Source organism: Lithobates pipiens, unplaced genomic scaffold (genome assembly GCF_037356315.1).
Source record: "Lithobates pipiens isolate NorthernLeopardFrog02 unplaced genomic scaffold, aLitPip1_a1.2 Scaffold_22, whole genome shotgun sequence".
NCBI lineage: Eukaryota > Metazoa > Chordata > Amphibia > Anura > Ranidae > Lithobates > Lithobates pipiens.
The window spans coordinates 24,924,071-24,951,617 of NW_027507784.1; the positions used below are offsets into that span (position 1 = coordinate 24,924,071).

General features: G+C 47.5%; 1 protein-coding gene across 4 annotated transcripts in view; it reads right to left on the reverse strand.

Moving 5' to 3' along the window:
- Positions 1–11,644: 11,644 nt before the first annotated feature.
- LOC143923435 (microfibril-associated glycoprotein 4-like) overlaps positions 11,645–27,547 on the reverse strand; it is a 197,330-nt gene continuing 181,427 nt past the window's right edge. For all 4 annotated transcript variants that reach the window (XM_077447096.1, XM_077447097.1, XM_077447098.1 and 1 more), the window contains one exon: positions 11,645–12,322. In XM_077447096.1, the coding sequence (XP_077303222.1) occupies positions 12,081–12,322 (242 nt within the window). In that variant the 3' untranslated portion in view covers positions 11,645–12,080. The remainder of the gene's footprint in view (positions 12,323–27,547) is intronic.

Below are 27,547 nucleotides of genomic sequence, written 5' to 3' on the forward strand. Positions count from 1 at the left end.
TAGAATTATTATTATTATTAAATTGGTAAAGAGGTGCTAGATCTCCCATTTTTAATAGAAAATGTTGTGGCGGACCGTATCGTTAACCAAGTTGACTTGCTTAGATGAGGCTGCTCACATGTACCAGAGTGTCCCCAAAAAGAAGGGGGTCTTGAGAAAAGCTTAACTACGTAAGAAGCAGTAAGGGTGCCACACCAAGAGTCCAAAATAGTATTTTATTAGACAATCGGTAGAATAAGAAAGCCAACACATCATGAGGATTTAGTCATTTACTCTTTACCAGGGCTTAAGGTGATTGTAAAGTCTTGTTTTTTTTTCTTCTTTAAAAATAACAAACATTTAATACTTACCTCTGTGCAGTTGGATTTGCACAGAGCAGCCCCGGTTCTCCTCTTCTCGGGTCCCTCTTCGGTGCTCCTGGCCCCTCCCTCCTGTTGAGTGTCCCCCACAGCAAGCAGCTTGCTATGGGGGCACCCGAGCTGATTCGCAGCTCCCTGTGTCCATTCGGACATGGAGCTGCGGCTTGGCCCCACCCCCTTTCTCTTCTCATTGGCTGACTGACTTTGATTGACAGCAACGGGAGCCAGTGGCACCGTGCTGCTGTCTCATCTCAATGATGAGAGGAGTCCCAGGCAGCCGAGACACTGCTGCAACATTGCTGGATCTAGATGGGGCTCAGGTAAGTATTAGGGGGACTGAGGGGGGTTTCTGCACACAGAATATTTTTTATCTTAATGCATAGAATGCATTAGGATGAAAAACCTTCCGCCTTTACTATTACTTTAAGTACTTAGTAACCTTAGAAGATATTGCTGAACTCAAATGGATTGTAATACAGTGGAAACTTGGTTTACGAGTAACGTGATTAATGAGCGTTTTGAAAGACGAGAAACATTTTTTTTTAATTCTGACTCGGTTTGCGAGTGTTGTCTAGAATTCTAGCTAATGGGGTGTGCAGTACCACATTTGGCCAGAGGTGCGGGGGGGGGGGGCGCCGGGACACTCGGAACGGTTCGGAGCTGTTCAGAAATACTCGTAATCACTCGGAAATACTCTTAAACACTCGGAAAGCCTCGGGAACTGAGTATTTCCGAGTGTTTCCAAGTATTTCAGCCAAGCTGTCCCCAAGTATTTCCGAGGCTCTGTGGCAACCCCCCACCTCTGGCCACAAGCAGTATTGCATGTAATAGAAGTCAATGCGGAACGAATTATCTTCGTTTCCATTGACTTCTATGGGGAAAATCGCGTTGGAACGGATTATGCTGGTAATCCAAGGTTTCACTGTAATAAGAATTATCAAATAAAATATCATTTGTCATTGACCATTGGTGTGGTGCCCTTACTACTTCTTAATTAGTTGGCCCTAATGAAAAAAAAAATACACACAAAAAAAAACAATGTATGAAAGTGTAGCAAATAAATAAGGGTAACCATAAGCAGTTAGCTTTCATAATCCTCTTCTTAGACTCATCCGGAAATATTTATGGAAGGTTCATATCCCAGTACAGAAAATACAATTTGACATGTTTAGGGCAGAAGGAAGCGTAGTCAGGTAGCAGGCCTGGTCAGTGCCAGAGAAGCAGGCAGAGTGTAGTCCAGTAGCAGGTCAGAGTCAGTACTGGGAAAGCAAGCAGAGCAAGGTCCATTAGCATGTAGGGTAGGCAATAAAGGTGTCACGTCTTCCATGTTCTCCTCCTCGTTGGGCGCCAAGCAAGGGTCACATAGGAGGCCTACCCCGGGGTGAGTTCTTATGGGTTATGCTAGGCACCTTGAACAGAGTCACTTGCTTTGCACATGGGGTTCCTTTACTTTATGCTGAGCACCATGTACCTTGAGCAGATGACTGTAGTTTATTTAACGCTCTTGTCCTTGTGTCAATGTACACTTTCATAGTTGCATTTAGGAGGGACATGCCGAGCCTTTGGCCTCTCCACCTGTCTAGCTTTTCATCGCTATCTCACTCCCAGTAAATGTATAGGGCCTTGCCTTGAACCCTACACAGTCTCCATGTGCACACTTTCCTTAACTGTTTCTCTTCCGTACTTGTGCATAGGTAGGAGACCTCTGCGGGGCGAGTCTGCTCCTGTTGCTATGCGATATAGACCGCTCACAGAGAAAGTGCCAATAACAGCTCCCTCCATGCAAGAGGCTATCCCACCTGTCACATGTACACACCTAACAGGCTGCTTGCTAGAGCACTGTTACCCTTGGTAACCATTTGATTTTCTGCACCACAATGACTTTTAAGTGCTGTCTCGTCATACCCCATTATGCTAGTGTCCCTGTAGAAATGTGTCGGTTACTTGCATTGCACTTCTTTAAAGGAGAAGTACAGCCAAAGCTTGTTTGGCTGTACTTCTCCTGTGGATCACAGGAGTGCAGTTTGTTTTGCACTCTTGTGACCCCTTTTCAGCAGACAGCGGACTTCAGCAGAGGTCGCAGAGCCGGTCCAGGCTCGGTCAAGATCACGACACTGGGGTCGGGATCCACCCACATGCCTGCACTGGCATGAGAGCCTAAGCCGGCTGCTCCCGTCCCCTCCACAGCCCAGCGTTCCAGTGAGCAAGGAGGGGGCAGAGCAGAGAGCAGTGACTGACAGTCACCAGCTCTCTGCTCTAGGAGCTGTGATAACTGAGCGATCAGCAGTGTTAGATCGTTTGGTTCTCAGTGTTAGAGCAGGCAGGAGACAGATGCAGCATTGGAACGATGCTGCATCCAGCTAGGTAAGTATAAATTTGCAAAACCCCCAAACCCATATTTCTCTTTTAAATAACTTCATACCAGGTAGAAGGCAAAATTTCAACACTTCACTTCAGAAAAACTTCAAACATACAAAGTTCATAATATAATAAACAATTCTTGTCCTACGTCCCTAACCCAGGCTGTGCGCTGCCCCAGCATACTGCAAAGGTATAGTCCATGTACTGAAAGGTCCATTAGTGGCATTCTTCAGTGGCTGGTGTCTTCAGGGAGAACTCCAGATCCCGATGACCTACCACATCACGGCAGATTTGTAAAAATTTGCGATAGGTTCTCGCTCCACAACCCTAGGTTTACAGCTCCCTGTCTTCCCCCTACTATCCCCCTTTTATATCTTAGGACCAGTAGGTAGGACCCAGAGAAACCTGCCAAGCAAAAAAGAGATTGAACACCGCAGCACCGTCTTCATTGGTCTACCTTTATCCAGACTATCCCCACCCCAGTCTATCATGAATGCAGTTTCCGAACTTATTCACCTTATCAACTGCTCTGTGTCTGCCACCCTTCTCTGCCAATCCCTCTACTGGCTTTCTAATAGGCCAATGAATAACATATATTAACAACATACAAAACCATCCAAGTCTTCCCTGGCCTACATTACCAATCTTATTTCAAAATAGAATCCAAACCATCCTCTCTGCTCCTCTCAAGACCTGCTCTCTAAATCCATGACCTCCTCCCATGCTCACCTCTAGAACTTCTCCAGAACCTCCCCCATCCTCTTGAACTCTTTGTCTCACTCTACTTCTGTCTGTTTTTAGGCATTTCCTGAAAATTCTACTTTCGGGAAGTTTATGCCAGAACACAAGGAACAAACCAAGGTCCAAGTATAGATTTTCATGAACAGGGCCCTCCTAACTATCTCATTTTTAATCTGTATCTGTCTCCCTTTATATGGAAGAAGAAGGTAAAAGGAAGAAGAAGAAGGAGAAGAAGAAGGAGAAGAAGGAGAAGAAGAAGAAGGAGAATAAGAAGGAGAAGGAGAAGAAGAAGAAGGAGAAGAAGAAGAAGAAGAAGAAGGAGAAGAAGGAAGAAAGAAGGAAGAAAAGTAGAAGACTCCACTTCTCAGTCACATTCACAAACATTTATGGAAGGTTCATTTACCAGTACAGAAAATAATCTTTGATATATTCTACCATCAAGTAATAGAGGAAAATAACACTCAAACCTCTGGTGTATTAAAAAGATTCAAAATCTTTATTAAAACCAACAGACTATTTACTCACAAAATAAATTGTGAGAGAGCACATAAAGTTCATGAGAAAGAGCCCAATAAACACACAACACAACCACAAGGAAAGGATGGATGAGCAAGACATGTACGGAGCTGTATTAAAAAGGAAGCGCAGGACATACATGACAGGGTGCAGGGAAATTACTGTGCTAGAGGAAAAGGCAGCATGGGGGTGGTTTAGGATGCAGGCGTACTTACCCCATTGGTGGATGGTCACAAGGGGGGAGGAGTGTGGTTCTTTCTTCCATGTGCTAGGGTGGGGCAAGTCAGCAGTTGGGGGTCAGCAAGCGAGGAGAAACGTTTCCGCCCGCCCTCCCTAAAAATAGATATTGGTTTGGTTAGTGGTGCTGTCGCTATGGGGTGTGGCGTTGGGTCCTTGACGACTGCTATATATATATATGGAAATATATATGTAGAAATGCATGGGTCATTTGAAAAGGTTGGGGCCCATACCAGAGATGGAGTCATTATGTTTGGTCTGGTGTCAGTCCAGATTAATGGCTAACATGTGTTGGGGGTCTGTGGTCAGTTAGTGAGTCCTCGAGGTGAGTTGGCGGCTGGGGAGAGATGCTGACGAAGAGGGAATCACAGGCTCAAAGTAATAAGGGGTCGTCAGGGACCAGCCGAAAATCACTTAGTGTCTTTGGGTAACTGGAAGATGTTACAAGTTTTGTATTGTTGAAAATATTTAAAATAAAGTTTAGTTTTTTATTGTTATTTAATAAGGGCCGTTGAGGCCATTTTCATCCAAGCAGGTGTCCGAGTATTTATTTTAAGGTAATAGTTAAGGTTTACATGTATTGGTGGGGAAGTAAGTTATCTGGCTACCCTAGTCATGGTGTCCAGATCACAGTGTGGCCAACTGGCAGGTGAACAGCTGCAGTCTATCTTGCCGCCCCTGCTCTGTGCTTAGGAGATTGTAGGGGGCTATTTAACCACTTCAATATCACAATATAGCCAAAAGATGGCTACAGCATAGTACTATAGTTCTGTGAGGCCATCCATGGACATCCTCCCAGAAACCTGCCTCCTGCACACCTCCTGCGGTACACAGGGGGCGTACACTGTGATTGCTGTGTCCTTCAGCCACATCTGATCTCAGACCAATTACAGTGGCCCTTTAACATGTGATCAGCTGTGTACAATCACAGAGGAACACAAGTAAACACACTTACCAGTTATCGGCAGTCCTTTTCTCAATGTCCTTATGACCAGTGAAACCCCATCAGTGCAAATCAGTGCCACCTATCAGTGTCGCCTCATCAGTGCCCATCAGTGCTGCCTCACCAGTGCAGCCGCACCAGTGCCCATCATGGCTGCCTCATCAGTGCTTATCATTGCAGCCTCATCAGTGCCCATTAGCACAGCCTCATTAGAGCTCATCATTGCAGCCTCATCAGTGCCCATCAGTGCCCATTATCGCAGCCTCATCAGTGCTCTTCAGTGCAGCCTCATCAGTGCCCATCAATGCAGCTTTATCAGTGCCCATCAATGCAGCCTCATCAGTGCCCATTAGTGCAGCCTCATCGGTGCCCATCATCGCAGCCTCATGAGAGCCCATCAGTGCAGCCCCATCAGTACAGCATCATCAGGGCACATCCGTGAAAAATAAACTTATTTGAAACATTTTATAACAGAAATTTTTGGTAATTTTTTGTTTATTTAGTAAAAAATAAAAAACCCAGTTGTGATTAAATACCACCAAAAGAAAGCTCAGCTTAATAAGGGTTAAAATTTCAACATGATATGTAAATGCGCTCACAAGCGGGTGGAATAAGGGATAACAGATTGAGAGAGAGGAAGGTCCAAGTGTGAGCCAGGGACTAGAGTCTCTATCCAGGATGGTATGAGAAAGCCGTGAGTAGGGAGCAGTATGAGCCGTCCGGAAGGACAAAGGAGCCGTGGCTAGCTTCCGAAACGCGTTCCTATTGGTCCCCACAACAGACGGAATGACAGCTCCTTTCCAAATTCCAGCCAGAGAGAGATACACACTCTTGAAGGTACCCGCATACCGGATGCGTTATCCCAGCCCTAGAGGGCAGCCTGACTCATCCCGCTCCTTCCTCATGGCTTTCTCATAGACTCTAGTCCCCGGCTCATGCTTGGACCTTCCTCCCTTTGCGAACTGCCAGTATTTTAGTAGCTTTGTTTGTGAATGCCCAAAAACCTTTTGAAAAACGTTGAACAGTATATTCAGGGCCAGTGCTACCACTAGGCAAAGTTGGCAGCCACCTAGGGTGCACCGCCGCCTAGAGCGCAGCTACGGCCACTGATCTGCTGATGTTCCCCACCAGGGTCACCATCAGGAGAAGCGGCTGTCAAAGAAAGCCTCCATGAAATTCTCTAGCAGGTCTGCCTCCCTCAGGTCCTGATTGGTGGCTCTCACAGAGATCATGTGGGTACTGCTGGTTCTTGGGCACGGAAGCCTGGCAGTTCAGTGAAGCTGGAACTGTGGGCTGCTCTTCATGCTTCTCCTCAGTCTACTAGGGCCCCCTAGATCCCTCCGCTCCATTCTGACTTGCACCCCAAGGCTCCGGCAGGCTCCATCCTCATCATCACCGGCACAGCAGGTACAGCAGGGTATCTGGATCGATTACAGCTGTGTGTGGCTGCCCTCCTTTTGGATCGCATGATGAGCTTCTCTGTGCCGATTCCTGAGGATCATGTCTTTATTCAGCCCACACTGCACAACTAGCCAGGGAGCGGAGGTGAGTGCTGCGGGGGGACCAGAGAAGCGGGGAGACGGCGGTCCGCTTTCACTAAAACAGGCCCACTAAGCCATCTGAGGCCTGTCTGAGCCAACTCCCTGTAGACCTGATGGCCAGTGCATGCCTGCCCATTTCTCCTCCTCTCCATCCTGATGCTTTCAGCTGCTTTATTAAAATCTATACAGGGAGATCTGTGCTTGTCCCCCCCACCGCTGCACTGATCACCCCTGACTTTCCCCTGTGTCCTCCTTCGGTTCCCCTCTGTGTGTTCCTCCGATCCCCCTCAATGTGCTCCTCTTCCAGTCCCCTTCCGTGTCAAAGTAAAGTAAAGTTAGCCCAATTTTTTTGTATAATGTGAAAGATGATGTTACGCTGAGTAAATAGATACCCAACGTGTCACGTTTTAAAATTGCGCTCACTCATGGAATGACGGCGAAATTCGGTACTTAAAAATCTACATTACATTTTTTTACAGGTTACCTGTTTAGAGTTACAGAGGAGGTCCAGTGCTAGAATTGTTGCTTGCGCTCTAACACACGTGGTGATACCTCACATGTGTGGTTTGAACAGCGTTTACATATGTGGCCGGGACTTAAGTGTGTGTTCACTTCTGAGCGCGAGCTACCGGGGACAGGGGCGTTTAAAATTTATTTATTTTTTTACTTTATTTTATTTATTTTTAACACTTTCTTTTACTTTTTTTTTTTGATCACTTTTATTCCTATTACAAGGAATGTAAACATCCCTTATAATAGGAATCGTTTGTGACAGGTCCTCTTTATGGAGAGATGCAGGGTCAATGAGACCCCCACATCTCTCCTTCAGGCTGGAAAGCATGAGATTGGAAAAAGAAATCCACGATTTCATGCTTACCAGCCGTGATCGCGGCTTTGTTTACATCCGCGGCCCGGACGTGATGTCATAACATCGTGCCCGGGCCTCCAGCAGTCATAGAGATGATGGAAATCTCTATGGTCATCATCCGGTGGTGGCCGATTCTTTCTCCGGGTCCCTGATGGCACGGGAGAACCCGGAGAAGCACCGGAAGGCGGCGGGAGGGGGGATGTCCCTTCCTGTCGCCTGTAAGAACGATCAAGCGTCAGAACTGCCACTATGATCATTCTTATGGTGCACAGAATCGCAGTCTGAAAACAAGGATATCTGAATGATGCCTGTAGCTGCACCCATCATTCAGACATTCCCATTAAAAGTCAAAGACGTCATATCACGGTCTTGGGCGGGAAGTGGTTAATTGATCTCTCATTAGGAATAAAAGTTAAAAAGGCTGGCCTGGGTTTCCCTTTTAGAAGTCTTGCCAGAATTAATGCTTAACTCTCGCTTATCCTTTCAGGTAATGTTCAAGTGGTACTCCATTGTACATACATACCGTATATACTCGAGTATAGGCCGACCCGAATATAAGCCGAGGCCCCCAATTTACCCCCAAAAAACGGGAAAACTTATTGACTCGTGTATAAGCCGAGGGTGAGACATGGCTGTCCATCCCTGTGTGTCCGTCCATCCCTGTGTGTGTGTCCGTCCATCCATCCCTGTGTGTGTGTCCATCCATCCATCCATCCCTGTGTGTGTGTCCGTCCATCCATCCCTGTGTGTGTATCCATCCATCCATCCATCCCTGTGTGTGTGTGTGTGTGTGTGTGTGTGTCCATCCATCCATCCATCCCTGTGTGTGTGTCCGTGCAGCCTTGTGTGTGTGTCCAGCCTACCTGTGTCCCGAGCCTCCGTCCCGAGCCGCCGTCGTCCCGAGCCTCCTCCGTCCCGAGCCGTCGTCCCGAGCCTCCGTCGTCCCGTGCCTCCTCCGTCCCGTGTCGTGCCGATGGATCGCCGCTCCAGGATCGCCGCTCTTCTCGGCGGCCATTTTACAATTCAAAAGCCGCGCCTCCGCCTCTGCCTGTGATAGGCGGAACACTCAATTTCCCAGCAGCCTGTGTTCCGCCTATCACGGACATCCTCTCATACTCGTCCGTAGTACGAGGATGAGCGGATGTCCGTGATAGGCGGAACACTGACTGCTGGGAAATTCAGTGTTCCGCCTATCACAGGCGGAGGCGGAGACGGAGGCGCGGCTTTTGAATTTTAGAATGTCCGCCGTCTGTCTGCTCGATACGCTGATCGAGCAGTCAGACAGCGGTGACTCGAGTATAAGCCGAGGGGGCACTTTCAGCCTCAAAAAAGAGGCTGAAAATCTCGGCTTATACTTGAGTATATACGGTATACATAATATACTGTTATTGCCAAATTGTCTTAACTTGTATTATTGTGGAGGAATTCTTCTACTGAACTAGACCTGTTATCCAAACTCCAGTTGATCTATTACCTCCTCTGTGCAAAAAATATCTTCCTTGAGTTATCCAGTAAACGTTAATACAATATAAACTCATCAAGTGGTTTGACTTAGTACTTTAAAGTGGTTGTAAACCCTTACAAACCACTTTGACCTACAGGTAAGCCTAGATTAAGGCTTACCTGTAGGTCCAAGAAATATCTCCCAAACCTATACGGTTTAGGAGATATTTGGCCGAAGATGGGCACCGCTATCTACGGCGCATGCGCCGTAGACAGCGGCGTGCAGGCGCACTGAGCGGGGCATCGTCGATGACGGCAATGCCGCGAGTCTCGGCTCCCGTGCGCATGCACGGGAGAGACCTCATCGCCGCTCCGGCGAATCACAGCGCCGGAGCAGCGAGACCCACGGAGACCCACCAAGAAGATGGATGCTCGGAACTACAGGGGACAGTGGTGACATCGCTGGCTCCTGTGTCAGGTAAGTGACACATAATGGACTACTATGCGATGTTATCCATTATGCCTTTACAGGGAATGAAAGAGGAAGTAAACTCATCAGGGTTTACTTCCTCTTTAAGAAGGTGCAAAGATGTCTGAACCCAGAGTGTCAGGTGGGTTGGAATGTTTCCAGGGTCATGGTGGTGCAGATGAGCAGGTAAATCCAAGCAGTCCCCAGGGGGGTCATGCTATGCATAAAAACAATTTTGTTTGTAATAGGGTCACATAAAACAACCTACACATTTGGGGGACAGCACAACTGATAAAGAGACAGCAGCATTCATGATAGACTGAGGGGGAAAATTCCTGTATAGAGGAAGGCCAATGAGGAGGGAGTTGCACTAGCAAGGTGAGAGGTTACAAGCGAGTGAATTAATAGCTTGGTGGGGTTGTTGGTTAGCAAGGAGTGTATTTCGGAAATGTTACAGAGGTAAAGGCAGCAAAATTTGTTTTCAGGGTCATCTAAAGGCGGACAAATTAGGAGATAGCTGGACGGATTGGGATAGGGAGTTCCACAAGATGGGAGAGGTCCTGGAGAAATCTTGAAGAAGACTATGAGAGGAGTTGATGAGAAAGCAAGAAAGCAGGAGGTCTTGGGAAGAGCAGAGAAGATGGTTTGGATGATATACTGAGAAACGTTTGATTTAGCTCAGGGCAGATTTTTTTTATTATTTTGTATGTTGTTAGTATATTGAATTTTGCTTGTTGGGCAATCAGAAGCCAGTTAAAGTGGAAGTAAACTCCCCTATCGTTTTCAGCCAAGGAAGCTGCCATCTTTGCCTCTGTTTAATCTTCAACTGCTATGGTGCTGCACATGTGATTCGTTATGACACCAGCCATTGGATGGTTTGATAGTTTGGCTGAGAGCACAGCCAATGTGCAGTTAGCATTCCCGGAATGCCTTTTTTTTTTAACTGTTTAAACCGATGGGTTTACTTCCACTTTAAATTGGAAGAGAAAGGTGGAGGACACCCCTCTATGATGATAGAGGTAAGCAGGGCCGGTCCAAGCATAAAGCTGCCAGGTTGGGGGGGGGGGGGGTAAAATTCAAAACCCCATCCGATTGGCTGCTTGCAATAATCACTGTGTTCTCCCAGTGGGGGCGGCTACTCTGGCACCCCTCCCCCACCGGGAGAACTCAATGGCTTTGCGGGAGGAATCCCTGTCAACACTGTCTATGTTGCTGATGGAAAGTTTCTTTCCTGCAACCCGTGGTTGCAGAAAAGAGATTCACTTCATCTATGGATTGCCTAAAGCCTCATACACACGATCGGATTTTGTACAAACGTTCCCGTGGATTTTTTTACAAAGGGCGTTGGCCGTAAATCTGTATTGCGGCATGGATAGGCGGTACAGATGGGCACTCATGGGCATTGATGGGCAGCACTGAAAGGCGGCGCTGATTTCCAGCACTGACTGGAATGGCTAATGGACACTGATTTGTGGCCCTTGTGAGCATTGGTGGGCACTGATTGCTGCCACTGGTTGGCACTACAGTATATGCTGGCATTGGTGGGCACTGTATCGTTACACTATATTTCTTTATTGTAATCAGTACACTGATTACATCCCTAGATGCCCCCCCATGAGGAGAAGAGCCGCTGATCAGCTCTCCTGTGATTGGACACAGCTAATCACAAGGTTAAAGAGCCGCAGACGTGGCTCTTTACACAGATCGCTGCGCAGATCGCTGATTGGATAGATTGATAGCAGCGCAGCTATTGGCTCCCACTGCTGTCAATCAAGTCCAGTGACGCTTGGGCTGGGGCCGAGTCCTACATTCAGAGTCTATGGAGCGTGCCCGCAAGGTAACCCCCTGCGAGAGCACTTCTCCTAGGAGGTTATACGATGCGGGGAGGAGCTGCGAGAGCCCCCAAGGGACCCCAGAAGTCGAGGATCGGGGCCACTCTGTGCAAAACAAACTGCACAGTGGAGGGAAGTATGACATGTTTATTATTTAACTTTACAATCACTTTAACCAAAATGTTCCCCACCTTCTCCTCTCCATAAATGAATCCCACACAGAGCCCCTCACATCGGGTTCAATAAACTCTTCCAAAAATCTCCTTCTGATTATCACTCCATCTTGGTTTTCTGATGACAATATATAGAAATGACTTTATCCCAGAGACCCCAGTACAAGTCACTGGATTTGTTTATTAGTCATTCATTCCTAAAGACAATCATTGTGTTCATTGTACTTCTATCATTATCATTTCATAAAAGACCCAGAGACAGAACAAGGCACACTAAAATCTCATACTAGGTTTACCATTTCAAATATAATTCACAAGTTTTTGAATCTGCAGCTTTCATTAAAATAATCCCTGGTGATCCTGCCATGAAGGTCATTGGTCAAGCACTTCCTGTTATGTGGGGACCACACTGCCCCCCATTTACCATTTCTTCACTGAATTAGATCCAGTCAGCAAAGCTCATGTTTTATAAATAAAGACATCTATAATACTTTGCACACTTTTTGTTTTGTTGCATTTGGCATATACTGTATATTGCAGATTTATGAAGAAAATTCAGTTTTAATTATAATATGAATGTGGATTAGCAGAAGTTCACTATTTCACTGCTATCTTCAACTCGGTGATCTTCATGGAGTAATAATATCCTCGCCATGTGTACCAGGTCATGGCAAACTGGTTGGTGGGCCCTCTCAGATATAAACCGTTTAGATTGGCACATTGGCAGTTGAAGTACCAGAATGCTCCTTTGTGGGCAATGGCGCAGTTTCCAGAACTCATATCTCTGTCATGATCGTAGGTGGAGAAGCCCATGCCATTATGGAACGTCAACGAATCTCCTGTTAGAATATGTATTACAGTTACATTGAATAGTTGTATAATGTGACTGAAGAAAAACAAATACAAATAAATCATTTGTAAGATCTATTAACAAAAATTAGAGTGTTTCTAGGCAGATGGCATTTGGATACAGACCACTGTAGGTGACACCCACTTGTGATTCTGAGCTTCCATGATTGCAAGAATGAACTAATGGATGGAAGGGGCAGGCCAGGGACATTCAGGCTGGGGAGGAAAGCGTTAGATGATACAGAGCATCCTCCAGCCAGGAAATGAGGCAGGCTCTATCTGACTTGCTGTCAGATACAATTTGTTGTACTGAATTCTTATAATCAGGGTATGCTATATATCAACCCATTCCATCTACCCACCTAACTGTCCACACATCCATCTTTTCACTAATGTGCCTAACCAACCTTCTACCCATGAACCCACCTAACTATGCATGTTCCTGCCAGCCCACCTACCCATCCATTCACCCACCAACCAACCCAACCATACATTCATCCACTGACCTACCTAACCTTCTATTTATCTATTCACTGACCATTCATATATATCCATTCACTATTCTATTCATCCATTAATCTATCCATCCATTGATTGGCCTATTCATTTATACATTAAAAACATCATCAAATATCAAAAACCCACCCAAATATCTGCACATCCACCTATACACCAGTGGGTCTAACTATCCATCTGTCCACTAACCCAACTAACCATTCACTTACCCACATAATCATCTATTCATACATCCATTATGAACTGGCCTAAATATCTATACATGAACTCTTCCATCAACCCATCTCACTATCTGTACATTCATCTATACACCAATGTGTCTATCTATCTGTTACTTCCCACCTAACTATCCATTCACCCACCAAACCAGCTATATATCCACCAAATACTCACATATACATCTACCTATAAACCCACCTAATGTCTATCTATCCACCAAATACTCACATATATATCCACCCATCAACCCACCTAACCATCTATCTATCCACCAAATACTCACATATACATCCACCCATCAACCCACCTTACCATCTATCTATCCACCAAATACTCACATATACATCCACCCATCAACCTACCTAACCATCTATCTATCCACCAAATACTCACATATACATCCACCCATCCACCCACCTAACCATCTATCTATCCACCAAATACTCACATATACATCCACCCATCAACCCACCTAACCATCTATCTATCCACCAAATACTCACATATACATCCACCCATCAACCCACCTTACCATCTATCTATCCACCAAATACTCACATATACATCCACCCATCAACCCACCTAACCATCTATCTATCCACCAAATACTCACATATACATCCACCCATCCACCCACCTAACCATCTATCTATCCACCAAATACTCACATATACATCCACCCATCAACCCACCTAACCATCTATCTATCCACCAAATACTCACATATACATCCACCCATCAACCCACCTAACCATATATCCACCAAATACTCACATATACATCCACCCATCAACCCACCTAACCATCTATCTATCCACCAAATACTCACATATACATCCACCCCTCAACCCATGTAACCATCTATCTTTCAATCAAATACTCACATATACATCCACCGATCAACCAACCTAACCATCTATCTATCCACCAAATGCTTACTTGTACATCTACCCATCAACCCACCTAACCATCTATCTATCTACCAAATACACACATATACATCCACTCATCAACCCTCCGAACCATCGATCTATCCACTAAATACTCACTTATACATCCACCCATCAACCCACCTAACCATCTATCTATCCAACAAATACTCAAATATACATCCACTCATCAACCCTCCTAACCATCTATCTATTCACCAACTACTCACATATGTATCTACCCATTGACCCACCTAACCTTCTATCTATCCACCAAATACTCACATATACATCCACTTATCAACCCTCCTAACCATCACTCTATACACTAAATACTCACTTATATATCCACCCATCAACCCACCTAACCATCTATCTATTCACCAATATGGATGAGCCGAACACCCCCTGGTTAGGTTCATACCAGAACCTGAGAACAGACTGAACATTCGTACGAACTTTAGAACCCCAATAAAGTCTATGGGATTCAAATGTTTGAAATCAATAGTGCTAATTTTAAAGGCTAATATGCAAGTTATTGTCCTAAAAAGTGTTTTGGAACCCAGCTATGTATCAATGCAAATTTTTTTTTTAAAACTGTTTTTTCGGGAGCACTGATTTAATGACGCTTAAAGTGAAAAAAAAGGGAAATATTCCTTTTAATATCGTGCCTGGGGGGTGTCTGTAGTATGCCTGTGAAGTGCCACGCGTTTCCCGTGTTTAGAACAGTCCCTGCACAAAATGACATTTCTAACTGCTTGCGGTTTTAATGTAATGTCTGGTTCCGGCAATACGGATGAAAATCATTGAGAAAAATGGCATGGGTAGCCCCCCCCCCCCGCCCATTACCAGCCCCTTTGGGAACCCCGTACCCAAATAAAAAAAAGGAAAGGCGTGGGGCCTCCGGGCCCTATATACTCAGAACAGCAGTATACAGGTGGTGCAAACAAGATAGGGACTGTGTAGGTTTGTTGTGTTAAGTAGAATCTGTTTGTAATTTTGAACTGGTACATTTTTAAACTGTAGCTCCAGTCAAAAAAATCTATTTTTAAGCTTTTTGGAAAACAGGGAAGGGTTAACACCCCTGTATAATTTTTTTTGGTTGTCCTTCTTTTTTCATCTCACTTCCTGTTGTCTCCTTCTGTTTGCAAGTAGGAGACGTTTGTAAGTTGGATATTTGAAAGTAGGGGCCTGCCATCTACCCTCTAAGTGACTCTTGGTGGGCGCTGGAACGCCTTGCTGTGAACGATTATATCAAGAATTGTAATTACATGCCATTGTTGAACAGTGGTAGAAAAATTGGGCCTTTGGTGGTGGTGGGGGTGCTGGTGGTGCTGGTGCCACAACACTGTAAGTCCTCACGGTTACTCTCGGTGGGAACTGGAACGGTCCTGCTGTGAAATATTATATCAAGAATTGTAATTACATGCACCTGTTAAACAAGGGCTGAAAAATTGTGCCTTAGGCACTGGTGCTGGTGCCACGATACTTCAACCCCTCACAGATACTTTAGTTGGAGTAGAGGAATGAGCCCTACTGCAAAGTATTGCATCAAAAATTGTAATTACCCGACCCTGTTAAACAGGGGCTCAAAAATTGGGCCTTAGGTATTGGTGGAGGTGCCATGACACTGCAACCACTCACAAATGTAGTTGAGCGGAGCAACGAACCCTCCTGCAAAATATTGCATCAAAAATTGTAATTACACGCCCCTGTTAAACAGGGGCTGAGAAATTGGGCCTTAGGCACTGGTGCTGGTGCCACAACACTGCAACCCCTCACAGATACTCTAGTTGGAGTGCAGGAATGAGCCCTGCTGCAAAGTATTGTATCAAAAATTGTAATTACATGCCCCTGTTGAACAGGGGCTGAAAAATTGCCACTGATGGCGGCGCCCAGAACCAAAAATGTTCTTCCAAGCTATCAGCAGGATCATTGAGGAGGAAGAGGATAGTCAGTCAGGATAACAGGATAGTCACTCAGCATCAGCATAGGCAGTCTTGAAGGCATGTGACATTTCAAAAAAATTTAATTGGTTACATCAGCTTCAGGTGCTTGGTAGCTGATGGTGATCCAAGACTGATTCATCTTTATGAAGGTCAGTCGATCAACTGAGTCGGTGTACAGGCGCACCCTGTGATGGGTTACAAAGCCACTAGCAGCACTAAATGTGCGTTCCAAAAGAACGCTGGATGCAGGACAGGCCAGTAGCTCAATTGCATACTGTGCAAGCTCTGGCCAGTGATCCATCCTCAAGAGGATTTTCAGTGGGAAAGGTGTCCAAGTCTGACCTTGCCCCTAGGTATTCCTGCACCATGTAAATCAGACGCTCGTGATGGTTGCTGGAACCGATCATACCTTGGGGCTGCGGACTAAAAAATTGTCTGAACGCATCGGTCAGAGGGCCACCTTCTCCACCGCTCCTTCTGTGACTAACTGAAGCCTCAGCAACACGTTGTCCAGGACCAGGAATTTGTAACCTCCCAGTCTCTGGGAACGCATTGCACAGACCTTTCTGCAAGGCCTCCCAGAGATGTCTCATCCTCTGCTCCCTCCGCAACCTTACCCTTGTACCGTGGATCAAGGAGAGTTGCCAGCCAGTAATGATCCCTCTCGTTGATCTGCTGAATATGAGGATCCTTCTGCAGGCTTTTCAGGATCAGGGAGGCCATGCAGCGTAGGTTAGCTGAGTTATTCGGTCCGGAGTCTTCTGGAACACTAAGGACGACATGATCCCCAGCCACCTCCTCCCAGCCACGTACAAGTCCACGGGTTTCTTGGGACTGTAACTCATCCCTAAAAGACTGCTGCTGATGCTGAGTGCCAGGCTCCAGCTCCATGCTGACACAATCCTCCTCCTCGTCCTCTTACTGTGTGATCGGTGGGACAGCAGGAACACTGTCTGAATAAAGGGGGCCTTGAGAAGCAAGGAAGTCCTCCTCTTCCTGTCTCTGTTCTGCCTCAAGTTCCCTGTCCATTATTCCACGCAGCGTGTGCTCCAACAGGTGGACAAGAGGTACAGTGTCACTGATCCATGCACTGTCACTACTCACCATCTTCATGGCCTCCTCAAATGGTGACAGGAGAGTGCATGCATCCCTGATCATGCCGCACTGGCGTGGGGAAAAAAACCAAGCTCCCCTGACCCTGTCCTGGTGCCGTAGTCGCCCAGGTACTCATTGATGGCCCTCATGTGCAGCCGCTGAAGCATGGCTAACGTTGAGTTCCACCTGGTGGGTATGTCACAGATAAGGCGGTTCTTGGGCAGATTCAATTCCTTTTGGAGCTTAGCCAGCCAAGCACTGGCATTAAATGATCGGCAGAAATGAACACAGACTTTCCTGGCCTTCCTCAGGACATCCTGTAAGCCCAGGTACCTGCCCAAGAACTGCTGCACCACCAGGTTAAGGACGTGAGCCACACAGGGCACATGGGTCAGTTGTCCCTGTCGGAGGGCAGAAAGGAGGTTGGTGCCATTGTCGCAAACCACTATTCCTGGCTTAAGCTGGCATGGCGTCAACCACCTCTCAGCCTGCCCCTACAGAGCTGACAGAATATCTGCCCCAGTGTGGCTCCTGTCCCCCAAACACACTAGAGCAAGCACGGCATGGCATCTTTTTGCCTGCGTACTTGCGTAGCCCCTTGAACGCCTACTGAGCATCGCTGGTTCCGAGGACAAAGCACAGGAAGAGGCCATGGAGGAAGAAGAAGAGGAGGGGGTGGAGGAGAGAAGTGTGCCACAACCAGTAGTAACATTTTGGAGGTGTGGTGGCGGAACAACCTTCAACACTACTGCACCTTGTCATGCATCCTTCCCAGCTGCCAGAAGAGTCACACAATGCACCGTGAAAGATAGGTAATGTCCCTGTCCATGCCTGCTGGACCATGAGTCAGCGGTAATATGCACCTTACCGCTGACCGCCCTGTCCAGTGAGGCATGGACATTGCCTTCCACATGCCGGTAGAGAGCGGGAATCGCCTACCATGAGAAAAAGTGGCGTTTGGGAACCTGCCACTGAGGAACTGCACATTGCACAAACTCACGGAAGGGGGCCGATTCTACCAACTGAAAAGGCAGCAGTTGAAGTGCTTGCAATTTAGCCAAGCTAGCATTCAACCTCTGGGCATGTGGATGGCTGGGAGTGAACTTCTTTCGATGATACAGCAGCTGGGGCAGGGAAATTTGCCTGGTACAATCAGACGTCGGTGTACTGCTAGCAGAGTGCCTGCAATTACTTGGCTATGACACACCTAATTCTACACCTTCATTCCTCTCAGTGCAGGTTTGAGAGAGGACTGAAGGTATAGTGGGGTTGGAGATCCCAGCTGATGAGGAGCAAGGAGAGGTGCGCTTTGTTCTTTGGTGTGGGTTTTTAAGGTACGCTTGCCATCGAACTGCATGGCAGCTCAACATATGTCTGGTCAAGCATGTGGTGCCCAAGCGATTGATGTTTTGGCCACGCAGTGCGATCTGATGCATTTGTCTCAAAAAAGACCCACACCAATGAACTTTTGGAATAATGAGCAGAGGCAGCTCCCTGCACAGGCGAAGTTCTGCGTTGTGATTCAGTCGGTGTGCTGCCCTTAAGCTGGCCCCTGGAGGGCATTCTGCCTCGTTGGAGATGTGCCTCCTTCTCCTCCTCATCCTCCTCTCTCCTATGAGGCACCCACGGGGAGTCAGTGACCTCATCATCTCCTCCCTCTTCCTCACTGGAGCAAACCTGGCTGTATGCTGCAGCTGGTGGAACATGACTGTCAGATTGCTGTCCTTCTTGGGCATCCCTTCTCTCTGGGCTCACGCTACTGCCTTCCTCTAGCTGGGTATCATCATCAAAGCCTTCAAGATGCTGGGCATCCTCCTGGAGTGTGTACCCAACACTGTGCTCAAACAGTTCGGGGGACTCCTCAGGAGGACATGGTGGGTCTAGGGAAGGATTGACTGATGACATTAAGACGAGGGAAGAGGATGCGTTGGCAGCTGCTTTGCCAGTACCCTGAGCCTGGGTGAGAGAGGATGAGGAGGATGAGGAGGGCTTAGTCATCCACTCTACCAAGTCTTTGGCATGTTGCGGCTCCTTGTTGGCCTTCCAGACACACTAATGGCCTGCAGGGAGATGAGAACACCAACAATTGGGGTAGCTTTAGGTGCACACTGAGCAGATGACACAGTACACTTACTGTAATTAATGCAGCTGCCTGCCTGTGGTATAGGATCTGAAGAACACAAGCAATTGGGGGTAGCTTCAGGTGTACACTGTGCAGGTGGTACAATACACCAACTGTAACTGCTACAGCTGCCTGTGGTATAGGACTGGAACAACACAAGCAATTTGGGGTAGCTTCAGGTAAACCCTGTGCAGGTGGCACAATAAACCGACTGTAACTTCTACAGCTGCCTGTGGTATAGGACTAGAACAACACAAGCAATTGGGGGTGGTGTACACTGTGCAGGTGGCACAATACACCGACTGTAACTACTGCAGCTGCCTGTGGTATAGGACCAGAACAACACTAGCTATTGGGGTAGCTTCAGGTAAACACTGTGCAGGGGGCACAATACACGACTGTAACTGCTGCAGCTGCCTGTGGTGTAGGACAGGAAGAACACAAACAATTGGGGGAAGCTTCAGGTGTACACTGTGCAGGTGGCACAATACACCGACTGTAACTGCTTCAGCTGCCTGAAGGGGCAGATCCAGAGCCTAGTCTCAGGAGTGGCACTGTTATAAAATATGTTTTTTTGGGGGCAGTTTATGTGGGAAATGGCTGGTATTGGCGCTTCAATCATTACGGCACCATGGTTGTTATGGTGTCAGGGTGATTGAAGTGCATCATTTCTATGATTACATTGTAATATAAAATTAAATGGTTGAACTCACCATAATGCAAAATCAGTGGAAGCCCTGAGGGTGTCACTTGCTATGCCGCCTGCCACCAAATGCGGATTGTCACTTGCCACGTCACTTGTCACCAAATGCGGATTGTCACTTGCCACGTCACTTGTCACCAAATGCGGAATGTCACTTGCCACGTCACCTGCCACACATTGTGGATTGCCACTTGCCACGTCACCTGACACACATTGTGGATTGCCACTTGCCACATCACCTGCCACACATTGTGGATTGCCACTTGCCACGTCACCTGCCACACATTGCTGATTGCCACTTGCCACGTCACCTGCCACACACTGCGGATTGTCACTTTCCACGTCGCCTGCCACACATTGCGGATTGCCACTTGCCACGTAGCCTGCCACACATTGCAGATTGCCACGTCACCTGCCACACATTGCCACTTGACACGTAGCCTGGCACACATTGTGGATTGCCACTTGCCACGTAGCCTGCCACACATTGCGGATTGCCACGTAGCCTGCCACACATTGCGGATGGTCACCTACTGTGTCACTTTTCTGCTAAGGTGGTCTTTTGTTGTGTCCCAGAGTGAAGATAGGCAGCAGAGAGATGATGTAATCAGACAGACCTAATCAGATCATGTGTAGAGCATTTTCATCGGACCAAGTGCCACGCATGTTTAGATCAAATTCCTACATCAAAGCTATTGGCTACTAGCCTGAATGTAGTCCCATCATAACGAAATTACGTCATCACATTCTGAAAGATCGGATTTTTCGCCAACTTGGTCCAACCGTGTGTATGCAACAGTTTCGGACACAATCCGTTGGACTAAATCCGACGGGCAAAATCCGACAGATTTGGTTGGCAAAATCTCCGACCGTGTGTACGTGGGCTAACTGCTACACCTGCCTGTGGTATAGGACTAGAACAACACAAGCAATTGGGGTAGCTTCAGGTGTATACTGTGTAGGTGGCACAATACACCGACTGTAACTTCTACAGCTGCCTGTGGTATAGGACTAGAACAACATGAGCAATTGGGGGTAGCTTCAGGTGTACACTGTACAGGTGGCACAATACACTGACTGTAACTGCTGAAGCTTCCTATGGTATAGGACTAGAACAACACAAGCAGGTGTACACTGTGCAGGTGGCATAATACACCGACTGTAACTGCTACAGCTGCCTGTGGTATAGGACTAGAACAACACCAGAAATTGGGGGTAGCTTCAGGTGTACACTGTGCAGGTGGCACAATACACCGACTGTAGCTGCTACAGCTGCCTGTGGTATAGGACCAGAACAACGCCAGCAATTGAGGTAGCTTCAGGTGTATACTGCGCAGGTGGCACAATACACCGACTGTAACTGCTGAAGCCTCCTTTGGTATAGGACTAGAACAACACAAGCAATTGGGAGTAGCTTCAGGTGTACACTGTGCAGGTGGTACAATACACTGACTGTAACTGCTGCAGCTGCCTGTGGTATAGGACCAGAACAACACCAGCAATTGGGCAAGCTTCAGGTAAACACTGTGCGGGGGGCATAATACACTGACTGTAACTGCTGCAGCTGCCTGTGGTACAGGATCTGAAGAACACAAGCAATTGGGGTAGCTTCAGGTGTACACTGTCTAGGTGGCACAATACACTGACTGTAATTACTGCAGCTGCCTGTGGTATAGGACTAGAACAATACCAGAAATTGGGGTAGCTTCAGGTGTACACTGTGAAGGGGGCACAATACACCGACTGTAATTGCACTAGGTTCACAAGAAATGACACTGTCCCTGCCTATCTGTCTTTCTATGAACGCTGCAACACACTACACAAAGCCACCACGCAGGCAGCCTAATATAGTGTGGGGAGTGTACTAAACATTATTCCTGTGGCCAATTATGGCTCTCCTTGCTGACGGCACTGTGATTGGCCAAGTATGCGGGTCACAGTGCATGTTTGGCCAATAATCAGCCAGTAATGCACTGCAAACCTGCAGTGCATTGTGGGCCGTGAGCGCCTGCATATGGCGCGAACACTGTGCAAAGTTCTGGCTTCGCCGAACGTGCGTTCAACTCGAACACCAAGCTCATCCTTATTCACCAACTACTCACATATGCATCCACCCATTGACCCACCTAACCATCTATGTATTCACCAAATACTCACATATACATCCACTCATCAATTCTCCTAAGTAGGGATGAGTCGAACAACCCCCCCCACCCCCCGGTACGGTTCGCATCCAGAACATGCGAGCGGACCGAAAGTTTGCATGAACATTTAAACACCGTTAAAGTCTATGGGGCTCGAACGTGAGAAATCAACAGTGCCAATTTTAAAGGCTAATATACAAGTTATTGTCCTAAAAAGGGTTTGGGGACCCCGGGTCCTGCCCCAGGGGACATGTATCAATGCAAAAAAAAAGTTTTAAAAACGGCAGTTTTTTCGGGAGCAGTGATTTTAATGATGCTTAAAGTGAAATAAAAAGTGAAATATTCCTTTAAATATCATACCTGGGGGGTGTCTATAGTATCATAGTTGCCAACATTGTAAAAAAAAAAAATCGGGACACTTTTTTGGCAGTAGGCGGAGTTGTGTTATAATTAGGGGGCGGGGCATGCGGTTATAGGTGTGGCATAGGAAAGGGTGAAAATGCGCCAAAATATGGGTGTGGTTTACGTAAAATAGTGGGCGTGGCTTACATGGGGCGTGGCTCAAAGGGGTGTGGTTAGTGTCTGAGATGAATGCGGGATGGAGAGGGAGAGGGAGAGGGAAAGGGGGGCGGGGGGTGGGATGGAGGGACAGCAGCCCCCCGATCCTACACCACAATAGCAATATGTGTTTTCCAGAGTTTGACAATCAGCAGATAATGATACTCCAAATACCTTGTGTTAGCGATTCAATCATCCCGGCGCCATGATTGTTATGGTGTCAGGATGATTGAAGCGTATTATTTCTATTACATTGTAATATAAAATGAAATCATTCAACTCACCATAATGCCGAATCAGTGGGAGCCATGAGTGCGTCACTAGCCATGTTGCCTGCCACCAGATGCCATCAGGTGCCCCCAGCAGAGTCCCTCCTTACATCAGGTGCCCCATCAGAGGTACCTTCCTCACATCTGGTGTCCCCATCAGTCCTCCTAACATCTGGTGCCCCTCTGACATCCAGACTCTGACTGCGCCCTCTGACATCCAGACTCTGACTGCTCCCTCTGACATCCAGACTCACTGGCGCCCCCGACATCCAGACTCACTGGCGCCCCCGACATCCACACTCACTGGCCCCCGACATCCACACTCACTGGCCCCCGACATACAAAAAGACTGGCCCCTGACATACACAGACTGGCCCCTGACATACAGACAGACTGGCCCCGCCATACACAGACTGGCCGCCGACATACACAGACTGGCCCCCGACATCCAGACTGGCCCCCGACATACACAGACTGGCCTCCGACATATCCAGACTGGCCCCCGACATATCCAGACTGACCCCCGTCATCCACAGACTGGCCCCCCCCGACATACTGCCCCCGACATCCTGTCGTTGCCGTGCGGAGACTTTGAACTGCGGGTGGGTGGCGCCACAGCATCTCTATTGAAGACCAGCTTCTGGTCTTCTTTAAAATGGCGGCCGGCAGAGACATTGTCTCCGCTGGCCGCGGACCTCTAGTGGGGAATTTGAATTTCCCGGGACAAACCAAATTTCCCGGGACATTTCCCGGGACAAAATTAATTCGGGAATTCGAAAATGTCCTAATCCCGGGAAATTGGGGACCGTTGGCAACTATGTAGTATGCCTGTGAAGTTGCAAGTGTTTCCCGTGCTTAGAACAGTCCCTGCACAAAATGACATTTTTAAAGGAATAAAAGTTATTTAAAACGGCTTTAATGTAATGTCTGATCCTGGCAATATGGATGAAAATCAGTGAGACAAATGGCATGGGTACCCCCCTCCCCCAGTCCATTGTCAGGCCCTTTGGGTCTTGTATGGATATTAAGGGGAACCCCGCACCCAAATTAAAAAGAAAAGCGTGGGGTACCCAGGCCCTATATAATCGGAACAGCAGTATACAGGCGGTGCAAACAAGATAGGGACTGTGTAGGTTTGTTGTTAAGTAGAATCTGTTTGTCATTTTGAACAGGTACATTTTTAAAGTGTAGCTCCAGCCAAAAAATCTATTTTTAAGCTTTTTGGAAAACATAAGAAGGGTTATCACCCCTGTTTTTGCTGCCTGTGCACCTCTTCAGAAGATTTAACCTCACTTTCTGTCCCAATGACAAATGTTTTTTGAAAATTTGGGTTTTTTAGTGAAACAAGGATTGGTGATAAAGCAAAGAGAATTTCCCTTCCTAGGGGTAGATTTCATCTCACTTCCTGTTGTCTCCTTTTGTTTGCAAGTAGGAGATGTTTGTAAGTTGGATGTTTGAAAGTAGGGGCCTGTCCTATATGCTCCACAGAAATTTGGGCCTTAGGTGTTGGTGTTGCCACAACACTGTAAGCCCTCAAAGTTACTCTTGGTGGGCTCTGGAACGGGCCCTGCTGTGAACGATTATATCAAGAATTGTAATTACATGCCATTGTTGAACAGTAGTAGAAAAATTGGGCCTTTGGTGGTGGTGGTGGTGCCATAACACTGTAAGTCCTCACAGTTACTCTTGGTTGGTGCTGGAACAAGCCCTGCTGTGAAATATTATATCAAGAATTGTAATTACATTCACCTGTTGAACAGGGGCAGAAAAATTGGGCCTTTGGTGGTGGTGGTGTTGCTACTACACTGTAAGTCCTCACAGTTACTCTTGGTGGGCGCAGGAATGGGCCCTGCTGTGAAATATTAGATCAAGAATTGTAATTACATGTCCCTGTTGAACAGGGGCAGAAAAATTGGGCCTTAGGCACTGGTGCCACAACACTGCAACCCCTCACAGATACTCTAGTTGGAGTGCAGGAATGAGCCCTGCTGCAAAGTATTCCATCAAAAATTGTAATTACACAAGCTGAAAAATTGGGCCTTAGCCACTGGTGGCGGCGCCCAGAACCAAAAATGTGCTTACAATGATCATTGAGGAAGAAGAAGATAGTCACTCAGCATAACAGAATAGTCACTCAGCATCAGCATAGACAGTCTTGAAGGGATCTGACAATTCGGTTACATCAGCATCAGGTGCTTGGTAGCTGGTGGTGATCCAAGACTGATTAATTTTTATGAAGGTCAGTCGATCAACCGAGTCGGTGGACAGGCGCACCCTGTGATCGGTTACAAAGCCTTCAGCAGCACTGAATGTGCGTTCTGAAAGAACGCTGGATGCAGGACAGGCCAGTAGCTCAATTTCATACTGTGCAAGCTATGGCCAGTGATCCATCCTCAAGACCCAGTAACCCAGAGGATTTTCGGTGGGAAAGGTGTCCAAGTCTGATCTTGCCCCTAGGTATTCCTGCACCATGTAAATCAGACACTGCCGATGGTTGCTGGAACCAATCATACCTTGGAGCTGTGGACTAAAAAATTGTCTGAACGCATCGGTCAGACGGCCACCTTCTCCACCACTCCTTCTGTGACTGACCGAAGCCTCAGCAACACGTTGTCTAGGACCAGGAATTTGTAACCTCCCAGTCTCTGGGAACGCGTTGCACAGACCTTTCAGCAAGGCCTCATGAAAGATGTTTCATCCTCTGCAATGGCAAGATAAGGTTCGCAACCTTACGTTTATAACGTGGATCAAGGAGGGTTGCCAACCAGTAATGATCCAACTCCTTGATCCGACGAATATGAGGATCCTTCCGCAGGCTTTGCAGGATCAGGGAGGCCATGCAGCATAGGTTAGCTGAGGCATTCGGTCCGGAGTCCTCTGGGTCACTAAGGAAGACATGAGCCGCAGCCACCTCCTCCCAGCCACGTACAAGTCCACGGGTTTCTTGGGACTGTAAATGATCCCTAAAAGACTGCTGCTGATGCTGAGTGCCAGGCTCCACCTCCATGATGACACAATCCTCCTCCTCCTTGTCCTCTTCCTGTTTGATCAGCGGGCAAGCAGCAACACTGTCTGGATAAAGGGAGCCTTGAGAGGTAAGCGGGTCCTCCTCTTCCTGATTCTGTTCTGCCTTAAGTGCCCTGTCTATTATTCCACGCAGCCTGTGCTCCAACAGGTGGATAAGAAGTACAGTGTCACTGATCCATGCACTGTCACTGCTCATCATCCTCGTGGCCTCCTCAAATGGTGACAGGACATTGTATGCATCCCTGATCATGGCCCACTGGCATGGGGAAAAAAAACAAGTTTCTCTGACCCTGTCCTGGTGCACATTGATGGCCCTCTGCTGCATGTGCAGCTGCTGCAGCATGGCCAACGTTGAGTTCCACCTGGTGGGCATGTCACAAATTAGTTCTTGGTCAGGTTAAATTCCTTTTGGAGGTCAGTCAGGTGAGCACTGGCATTATATGACTGACGGAAATGCACACAGACTTTCCTGGCCTGCCTCAGGACATCCTGTAAGCCCGGGTACCTGCCCAAGATCCGCTGCACCACCAAGTTAAAGACGTGAGGCAAACGGGGCACATGGGTCAGTTGTCCCTGTCTGAGGACAGAGAAGAGGTTGGTGCCATTGTCGCAAACCACCATTCCTGGCTTAAACTGATGTGGTGTTAACCACCTCTGCTCCTGCAGAGCTGACAGCATATCTGCCCCAGTGTGGCTCCTGTCCCCCAAGCACACCAGCACAAGCACAGCATGGCATCTTTTTGCCTCGTACTTGCGTAGCCCCTTGAACTCCTACGGAGCACCGCTGGTTCCGAGGACAAAGCACAGGAAGAGGACATGGAGGAAGAAGAAGAGGAGGGGGTGGAGGAGAGAGGTGCAAGATAGGTAACGTCCCTGTCCATGCTTCCTGGACCATGAGTCAGCGGTAATATGCACCTTACCGCTGACCGCCCCCTGTCCAGCGAGTCCAAGACATTGCCTTCCACATGCCGGTGGAGAGCCAGAATGGCCTTCCGAGAAAATAAATGGGGTTTGGGAACCTGCTACTGAGGTACCGCACATTCCACAAATTCTCAAAAGGGGGCAGAGTCTACCAGCTGAAAAGGCAGCAGTTTGAATCCTAGCAATTTAGCCAAACTAGCATTTAGCCGCTGAGCATGTGTATGTCTGGGACCGAATTTCTTTCAAAGGTTTAGCAACTGGGGTAGGGAAATTTGCCTGCTACAATCGGATTTAGGTGTACCACTAGCAGATTGCCCACAAGTGCTTTGGACACCCAATTCTACACCTTCATTCCTCTCAGTACAGGTCTCTGAGAGGACTGAAGGTATAGTGAGGTTGGAGATCCCAGCAAGGAGAGGTCTGCCTTGTTCTTTGGTGTGGGTATTTTAAGTACTGTTGCCAATGGACTGCATGGGAGCTCGACATATGTCTGGTCAAGCATGTGGTGCCCAAGCGGCTGCTGTTTTGGCCACGCTTGAAATGCTTCAGACAAATGTTGCAAACAGCAATGGTGTGATCTGCTGCACACATCTCAAAAAAGACCCACACCAAAGAACTTTTGAAAAAACCAGCGGAGTCAGCAGTGCCCTGCACATGCGGAGCTCTGATGCAGTCAGTTGGCTGTCCTTAAGCTGGCCCCTGGAGGGCATCCTGCCTCGTTGGAGATGTGCCTCCTCCTCCTCTCTTCTATCAGGCACCCCCG